This window comes from Poromitra crassiceps (assembly GCF_964638095.1).
Source record: "Poromitra crassiceps genome assembly, chromosome: 11".
In the NCBI taxonomy this organism is placed as follows: domain Eukaryota; kingdom Metazoa; phylum Chordata; class Actinopteri; order Beryciformes; family Melamphaidae; genus Poromitra; species Poromitra crassiceps.
This window is the reverse complement of record NC_139643.1, coordinates 31963803-31973802: the sequence shown is the minus strand read 5'-3', so window position 1 is coordinate 31973802 and position 10000 is coordinate 31963803. Positions and strand designations below refer to the sequence as shown.

The 10000-nt window shown below is 44.5% G+C and overlaps 1 protein-coding gene across 1 annotated transcript in view; it reads left to right on the top strand.

Annotated features, from left to right (window-relative positions):
* LOC310784649 (cyclic AMP-responsive element-binding protein 5-like) overlaps positions 1-10000 on the top strand; it is a gene marked incomplete at its 3' end in the record, with an annotated part of 21049 nt that overhangs the window by 3050 nt on the left and 7999 nt on the right. Inside the window, exons 3-6 of the mRNA XM_083645667.1 lie at positions 2137-2246; positions 2724-2935; positions 7687-7816; positions 8082-8153. Coding sequence (XP_083501793.1) covers positions 2137-2246; positions 2724-2935; positions 7687-7816; positions 8082-8153 — 524 coding nt within the window. The remainder of the gene's footprint in view (positions 1-2136; positions 2247-2723; positions 2936-7686; positions 7817-8081; positions 8154-10000) is intronic.

The window sequence follows — 10000 nt, the reverse complement described above, 5'->3', positions numbered from 1 at the left end:
ACAGGCTTCCCTCACACAGAGAGACTGTGCTCTGACACAGAGCTGCTCATGTTGCAGCATGTACAGTATAGCTACTCCCCATCAGATTAGGCCGAGCATGCTAACGTAGCCATCATAAGCCACACTTTTGAAAAAAAAAAAAAAGAAGTTGGTCAAAGGGGGTCATTCACTAGCCTTAAATATGTTATTCTTTATTTAGAGAAAGAGGTGAGGGAGACAGAATTGGAGGCGTGAGCGAGATGGATTGAAGCCTAAAGCCTCACACACATGATCGGCGATAAAACAGCTCTGCGCCCGCTGTGCTGTTGTTTGCTATGGGGAGAGCAGTGGCAGGTAGGGCTGGGTTAAAAAAATCGATTCTCCGATTTTTAATCGATTTTTATTTTAATCCTCGATTATCGATTCATATGTCCAGAGACCGTTTCCCCCCCCAACCCCCCCCCCCCCGGTGTATCTACTTGGCTGGTTGGGAACCCCTGTGTTACATAACTGGACATGTAATTCAGGGTACAGATCAAAAAACATTTTGAAACATATTGAAATCGATCGAATCGGAATCAGAATCGAATCGAATCGAATCGAATCGAAATTAATCGATTCGCAACCTTGTGAATCGGAATCAAATCGATTCTTGAAATTTGAACCAATACCCAGCTCTAGTGGCAGGTGTACGATAATTATCGTATTTGTACGATAACTTCGCCCTCTGTAAGATGTACGATCAATAATGCCAAAATTCCCATAATGTACGATAATTTGATCATTTTGTGACACTTTTGAAATCAATACTAATATGGATCCTATGTCTGTCTGTTTTATACATTGTCTTATCACAACGTCTTTGCAACCGATCATGCATTCATGTCCGCTCGGACAAAGTCATTTTAGTTCCGTGCTACATAGAGTGCTGGATTTTCTACACAAGTAGTATTAATATTATTGTGTTGTTCCTTTACCTCGGTGGAAGTACTTACTGGTGTAAAATGTACTTCAAAAGTAAAAAGCACCTCATTTAAAATGGAAAGTTGAATCAGCAGGAGGTCGCCATTAAACATACGCTGCTTTCCAATGGAATAGTGCACGCACACATTTTTTAGCCCAACAATAAGGGAGAAACAGGGCGTTCTGGTAGTGCAGCAGTAGATTCCCTGCTTACCAACATGAAGGTCACAGGTTCGAGCCCCCGTGTTACCTCTGGCTTGGTCGGGCATCCATACAGGCACAATTGGCCGTGTCTGTGGGTAGGAAGCTGGAATAAGGGCTGTGTGCCCTGGTCGCTGCACTAGAGCCTCCTCTGGTCGGTCGGGATGCTTGTTCGGGGAGTGTGATCCTCCCACGCGCTGCGTCCTGCTGGTGAAACTCCTCGCTGTCAGGTGAGAAGAAGCGGCTGGCAACAGGGGGTGGAGCAACGACCGGGACAGCAGGTGGAATAGACCAAACATTTGGGGAGAAAATGGGGGGGGGGGCAACAAGAGCTACTGCCAAGCTAATGGAGGACACAAGATAGATGGCTGATGAATGACATGTCAAGCATTTTATGATGCCCTTCCTACAGTGTGCTGCCATGATACATTGCACAGAGACTCCTGGTCAAAACACTCTCACCTGACACTGTCTGTTACCATGGAAACAGCTGTCTGTCTGGATGTAAACACCAGCATGACCCCTGTGACCTCTCCAGTCGCTCTCTCTCCTCCTCCTCTCTCTCTCTCTCTCTCTCTCTGTCTGTCTCTCTGTCCTGCAGCCTGTCACGCCTCCTGCAGGAAACCTCATGTCAAAACAAAGAGCAGCTGACCTTTGACCCCTGCATGTTGAGACGGCCCAGGCAGACAGACTGATCTTATCACAGAGGCCTGTTTGTCTCCTTGGTGATACAGCCAGGATGACAGCTGATTTAGAAAGAGCATAGACTCAGGCAGGACAGACAGCGATACATGCAAGGACCATTTTTATGACCCCTTGTCTTTCTTCCTCTGTCTGTGTGTGTGTGTGTGTGTGTGTGTGTGTGTGTGTGTGTGTGTGTGTGTGTGTGCGTGTGTGCGTGTGTGTGTGTGTGTGTGTGTGTGTGTGTGTGTGTGTGTGTGTGTGTGTGTGTGTGTGTGTGTGTGTGCGTGTGTTTGTGTGTAATGCTTCCAGACCAGACTCCGACGCCAACGAGATTTCTCCGGAACTGTGACGAGGTCGGTCTCTTCAAGGAGATAGAGGAAGAGTTTCTGCAGGCTGAAGAAGAAGAGAAGAGCAAACAGGTAAAACTACCAAAACGGTGGGAAATCTTGTAGAAAACAAGTCAGAAACCCCGATCCTGTGAGTGACCGCCTGTGGCTGAACAGATCCCAAAGGATTAGGAAAGGCCAGAGGTAACGAGCGATCCAGACTTGCGTCTTGTCCCCGACGTTTGCAGAGAAATGTGGGCTTGTGAGGTCTGTCAGGTTGCTGTTTTGAGTGACAGTTGCTTGTGAGAGAGATAACAGCGGACAGGCCCAATTAGACGACTGCAGATATCTGACCTGCAGCAGGAAAGACACACCGGGCGATCGCATTCTCCCCTGTAAATTAAACAGCTCGGCATCAAACACACAAACACATTCAGACACACACACACACACACACACACAGCTAAATAAGTGCATGCGTGCACGGTGCACACGCACATTGTCGCCGTCATCTCTGAGCATGTTTTTAAATGGAATCAGATACTCATTTCTCATCCCCCCTCCCCACAGACGCTGTCTCAAAATGGGTCGTCCTGTCTGAACCAGCCGCAGCCACCGATGCACCAGCCGCAGACCCACCCCCTGCAGCACGCCCAGCCCCGCCCGCTGCAGCACGGCCAGCCGCGCGCCTCCATGATGGGCCCTAGCTGCAGCCTGGCCGCCCAGCAAGCACTGTCCGGCTCAGTCATCACGCAGGCCCCCTCCACCCTCACACACTCAGGGTGAGTATGGCTACGGACGCACACGTGCACATGATCTGAACACGCACAAACATCTGACTCCCATCTATCACAAACACGTACAGTATATTTCCTGTAAGGGGTGTCTGGGCAGTGTCGAGGTAAAAACACTCGCCTATCACCGCGGAGACCCGGGTTCAAGCGCCGGCAGCGGTACTTCCGGCTTGGCCAGACGTTTCTGCAGACACAATTGGCCGTGTCTGCGGGTGGGACGCCGGCGGGTGTATGAGTCCTGGTCGCGGCACTAGTGCCTCCTCTGGTTGGCCGGTTCAGGGGGGAGGGGAAGTGGGGGGAATAACGTGATCCTCCCACGCGCTACATCCTCGCTAGGTGAAAAGAAGCGGCTGGCGACTGCACATGTAGCGGAGGAAGCTTGTGCTAGTCTACAACTCTTATCTCCCCAGATCGGCAGAGGGGGTGGAGCAACGCCCGGGACAGCAGGGGGAATTGGCCAATTACAATTGGGGAGAAAAAGGGAGAACAAATGAAAAAACCTGATTAAAAAAAGTATATTTCTAAATGTTCCCTTTTCTCACACCTTCTTCCTATCCCTTCCCCTGCCTCGCCCCTCCTGTTTTGGCAGTAGTAGAACTCATTTTGTCTGGCACAGACTGACAGTTCCCCATGCATAATTTATCAGTGCACTAATGAATTGAGAGAAAGAAGGACAAAAAGAATGAAAAGAATGTCAAAAGACGGAGAGAGCAAAGTAAATAGAAAGCCCTTACAGAGAGAGAGGGAATCAATGTGAAACACCCCTCCACCGACAGCAGCCACGCAGCCACACAGCATCATGCACCCCCCACCCTCAGTGAAGTCTCACCCAGAGCCAGACTGGTCCGGGTGCCTGTGTAGCTTCATGGCTCCAGAGCCAGACTGGTCCGGGTGCCTGTGTAGCTTCATGGCTCCAGAGCCAGACTGGTCCGGGTGCCTGTGTGTATGTGTGTGTGTGTGTGTGTATGTGTGTGTGTGTGTGTGTATGTGTGTGTGTGTATGTGTGTGTGTGTGTGTGTGTGTGTGTGTGTATGTGTGTGTGTATGTGTGTGTGTGTGTGTGTATGTATGTGTGTATGTGTGTGTGTGTGTGTGTATGTGTGTGTGTGTGGGTGCCTGTGTAGCTTCATGGCTCCCTGGTTATCAGCCCGTTCAACAGACAGATTAGACCAGTTCCTGTCTTTCATCTGCCCAGCTCCCAGCAGCTGCTCCAACTCTCCCTGACCCTTCAACTGATACTGATTCATCTGAATATCTGATTAACACATAAATATATATATATATAACATAAGTGTTCATTTTTACACCATTTTGAAATTTTGTCATGGGCTTAGTCATTTGATGGAAATGTGCTTTGAATTCAGTCAGATTTCAGTGATGTCATGTTCATTTAATTTACTTCCTGACTAAAATGGGATATGATTTTAGACTAAAATAATAACAGTTGATGAAAATATGCCTGCCACAGCAGCTCCTAACTGCAGATTATAAAAATGAGCACCAGTGCTTTTTTTATCACATTTGCAATATTTATATATTTGGGAGCTGGACACTTTCACATCTGGGAGGTGTCTGATATTTCCGGTAATATTGCTAAATATTTTTATGATTGTATAATAATAAACCATGCCTCCAATGATAAGCGTGCATTTTTGTTTGCAAGTCTGCAAGAGTAAATGTTATTGGATAGTTTGGTAAGTTTGCGGTAAGTTTGCTTTTAACAAAACGTAACTACAAACAATGAAATAATAATAAATTAAAACAAACAAAACAGGTCATGGTGCCCTGCAGTTTGTTTGTTTTGCGATATTTTCATCATACATAGAAATAAACAGAAACTATTTCTTATATTGTTGTGCTACACACATAGTTTCTTCTAGTCATCGCTAAAAAAACATTAGTGAACTATTTTGAAGAGAAGATTAACACTATTCTTAAGTTCTTAAAACTCTGCAGCCAAGGAGGATTGAAATGAAAGTTATTCTGTCACCCTGACACCCAGGCCTGTCAAAATAAAAGCCTCCTCCAAAGACCCACCAGCAGCACCATAGCTAAACAGTATTTAAAGGGCCTCTGTCACCAGTGTTGGGGTAACTCATTACAAAAGTAACATATTACATGTAATATATTACTTTTAGCAGTAACTCAGTAATATAACTTATTACTTATAGGATTTCAGTAATATTATACCAGTTACTTTGTCAAGTAACACAAGTTACAAATTGAGTTAGAAAAAAATTAATCCAAGCACATATTTAAATAAAGATACAATCATGTCCTAATTAAACCATGTGTTTTTATGCAAATAACCACTACAGATGACAATAACAAAGGAAAAGAATAACATTTAGAATTTTGGATTGTTTACACTAACTTTACAAGGCGGTTGAAATAATTTTTCGGGATGGTTCCGGGGCGGCGATGTCATTCTGCTGCTGCTGTTATTTTGGTGAAAGTAATGCAAAAGTAGTGTAATAAGTAATGAGTTACTCTACACAGTAATATTGTAAAGTAACTTTTTTACTTTCAAATGAAAGTAACTAGTAATATGTAGTATATTACATTTTGAAAGTCCAACCCTGTCTGTCACATCTCTGCAGTTGATTAGATGAGTCAAGGTACCATAAGTAGTGCATGACATAATGAGCTCCAAACATCTGTCCAGGACCCGACAGGAGAGTGGAGAGAGAGAGAGAGCTGACTGTCCATCATGGTACAGTAAATCAGTGCCAGCTGAAGCCAGACTGCATGTTGCCCAGCGAAACCAGTGTTGCTAAATGAGCCATGGATCGGGTGTCCGACTGTTTCCCCTCGTGTTTACCACCGGTTTCCATAGCGACCCAGTCTCCGAGTGTCTGGCGGTCGGCCCGGTCAAACTGTTGTGGTTACGTTAGGAAACGCTGTTTTGGTTTGTCTGTACTTTGTTGTACGTTAAATTGGCTGCATACCCCGGGTTCGGTGGTGACATCACCAGCGATGACCTCAGCGCAGCCAGGGAGGCCCACGCCGTCTGATTGGCCGCGAGCCAAAAGCGTTATGTCAGCACATGCCACCCCGGGACTCTGCCTCCCTACTGTGATCCCTAGGCCTCTCTCCTCCCTCTCAATCTGTCACTTTTTTCCATATATCCCATTCTCTCTCTCTCTCTCTCTCTCTCTCTCTCTCTCTCTCTCTCTCTCTCTCTCTCTCTCTCTCTCTCTCTCTCTCTCTCTCTCTTTTACCTCATCATACTTTCCGCTGTCATTTGTCGGAGTTCGGCATTGCTTCACATCTAATCTCCACTTCTGCCCTATTTCTCATGTTCATTTAAAAGTTTAGTACCCGGATGCTGTTGTCCAGACTAACTTAAATTGAGTGAGCATGTATGTATGTAGGAGGTTCTGCATCTCACTCAAGACCACTGCTAGCCTCAGAACTGATCCTCCTCATTCGTTTCTCTTATACTCGGAGTCTCAGCTAACCCCTCGCGATTTCCACTGCGGGCACCATTTACAAAGTCCCTACTTTTTCATACATGTAGCAATCTCAATAAGATAGTACTTGCCTTAAAAACAATGTTGTTGTCCGTCGAAACGGGTTATTCGTGTTCTTGAGTGTTAAATACCGAGCTGATTTTGTCATGCCAGAGCCTGTTTTGAATTGATTGATTGATTGATTGATTGATTGATTGATTGATTGATTGATTGATTTTTTTTTTCCCAAAATGTTTTTATTTACAGTTTGTTATCTTTACAATACATAGACAAAACAACACCTACAACACAACAACAACACCAACACCCACACCTCTGCTCCTCCAATTTGTACATGGGTAATCTTAAACCATTTTTTTTTTAAGTTTAACATCGTACAAGTAAAGAAAATAAATAAAAACAATGTATCAAAAAGACATTCTATCTTCTGGAACTGCACTGCCAACACAAAACCTAATTATGCTTCATCTTCTGCTAAATTTAAATTACCAACATAACTTATGAATGGCATCCAAATATCTTCAAAGATATGTTGTTTAGCTTTCAATATGTAAGTAATCTTTTCAAGTGGAAGATTTGACAGCATCTGTCTAATCCATTGGGTTGAGCTGATTGATTGATTTTATTGTGGATATAAAAGACAACAAAATACAAGGGCATGTAAAAGTGTGAACACTTATTTCCAGCATGGTCCCTGGTCTTATAAATGGCCGTTGTTCTACTTCCACTTCCCAGCGGGTAAACAGCGCCCTCTCTGCTGTGGCTACGGGTGGAAGCCTGTAATTACACACCCGGAAGAACAGAAATGACAGGCTCTGGCATGACAAAAACCCCTTGGTGTTGAAAACTACGGAACATTCAAGAACATGAATAGCCTGTTTTGACGGACAATAACATTGTCTTTAACGCAAGTACTCTTTTATTGTGATTGCTACATGTACGAAAAAGTAGGGCCTTTTTAAATGTAGCCCGCATTGGAACTGGCGGAAGGTTACGTTTGAGGACGTTCTCTCTAACGCCGCTCTCATCACTTCTTCCATTCATACCATGTTTCTTCCAACCCTCCATCCATCCACCTCTTTCTCCACCTTGACTTTTTCCACCGTGTTCCTCTACTCCTCCTCCTCCCACATCCCTCTCGCTCTCACCTTGGTCTGCCATTAGGACCCGGCTATAAAAGTTTCAACTTGCAGCTCTCTCTGACCGTTGCATTAGTGAAACTCTAGCCGCCATGACCCCTTCCCTGTCTCTGTGTGGCTGACCACAGGCCGCCGGTTCCCGGGCCGCTCTCTTCCCTCCTCCACATGAGGAACAGACAGAGACAACCCCTGCCAGCCTCCATGCCTGGTACCCTGCCAGACCCCACCATGCAAGGGGCATCTGCTCAGCACATGCCCGTAAGTACGGCATTGACTCACGCTCACACACGTAACAGTACATCCGCATTCAGACACGCAATGCATGATGATTTATAGGTGCAGATAGTGGCCAAAGTGGTCAAGAACCCAGAGTCAGAAATATTCATAGACGACAGAAAAAATCACTTCACTCTAGCGGATGAATTAATCACAGGTTTCAAACTCGAGCTCTTCGTACTTGAGGTTATCGTTGTGTTAAAGCTTTTTCTTACCCCTATTTGTTTGTTTGTTTGTTTTTCTTCAGATGGAGAGGCAGATGTCTGGTATAATGGGCATACCAGGCCCAGCCCACAACTCTGCCTGTTCCTCGCCTCAGGTACTGACCAGTGGGCAAGCCCACCCCCTTTCCCCTGAAGATGTGGAAGTCTTTGTTTAAGCTGTAATTCCTCGAATGGCCACTTGAGGCAGGACTCAGAAGTCCCGTCGTTCCTGTTAAAATGCCCCACTTTGTAACAGTAATTAAATATCTTTACAGCCTGGACCGAAACACGGTTTTGCTCTATATGGCTAATTTCACCTTTTCATAACAACTGTAGGGTGGGGTCGTTTTTTATATAACTCGCCCGTTTGGAGTAAAATAGATGATAGAAAGGGGGGTGAATGACAGATCACCTGTCCAGTGATCGTGCAACTTGTTGATCACGGACCAATAGCAGGCGGAGCTGCTGCTCTGGGAAACTCCCATCTCACGTGAGCTGCGGAAGGACTCAACCCATTCTCTCCCACAAAGATCTAGATGGTGACGGCCAACGTTTCCGCCAGGGAGAAGAAATCTAACGGGATAGCTACGTCCATATTATTTATGTCTATGGTACTGACTGATAAGTCAGGATGAAACACACATATTTTCCTTTGGTTCATTTCCTTCTCCTACAGTATGGTGATTACATTGGGAAAATGAATTCTAAACGGTGGTCTGTGTTGATAGTACATGTATTGAGTAGTAAGTCACAGAGTTTGAAAGTGTTCTCCTTTCATGAAACAACATACAGTATGTAGTGTACACACACACACACTCTAGGCTTCGACCGATATAGGTTTTTGAAGACGGCTATGGGTGCAAATGTTTTTAACAGAAATGTTTTTCTTTGACACTGTTGATAGCTTGTATATTGTTGCCTTCATACATGTTCTTTAACCCAAAATTATCGATGCAGTGTTTCCCACAACCGCTGAAATAGCATTTACGCAATGACGTGACACTAAAACTCTCCATTAAAGCCATATCATATCAATTCAACTTTATTCCAGACACTTAGGAAGGTCCATAGGAGGACATAACACTATACAATACAATACAAAACGTAGAAAAAATCTAAAAACAGACCTTGATATCAAGATTACAGTCATACATAGAGGCTCTTTCGCCAATGTTGCCACATGGTTGAGTTGAACCTGGTGTGACTTTTGACAGGATTACTTAAGGCCACAATAACACTGTTCATCAAGTCATCTAGATTCTAGACGACACATAAATCTGTACATGAGGTTTCTTAAAAGTGCTTTAAATGTAGGCATACCTACACTGACAAACAGCTGGCTGGCACTGTACCATCTAGGGACACGCAACAACAGTCGTAGTGCATCATTATAGGCCACATTTAGTCTTTGCAAGCTGCTTTTCCTGTAGCTGCTCCACAGGTGAGCAGTATACAGCGGCGTACAGTACGCTCTGAACAGTGAAGTACATATGTGTACTTCAGTGAACATCTGAAGTACACATAAGAAATTTGCGATCAACCTGTGCATATAGTTTACAACGCTGTCTCTGAATATCGTTATCATCAGACAAATTATCTGTAATACAATGGCCTAAGTATTTAATATCAGTACACACTTCAAGAACATTCTTACTCAAATAAAAATCAGGAAAAAACGGACTTTCGATCTTCTTTACAACGCACAATCATAATGTTACTCTTCTTGGCGTTGTATTTGATGTCACATTCTATACCGTACTGGGAGCATTATCTTAAGTAGCTGTTGTAGACCAGCACTATACGGAGAGAACACAACCAAGTCATCCGGCATACATAAGATGATTAAAAACAGTGTCTCCGACAACACAGCCAGTTGTACACGCATTGAGTTGAACGGACAAGTCATCCATATACACATTAAACAAGAAAGGAGAAAGAATGCCGCCTTGAAATGAGCTGGGTT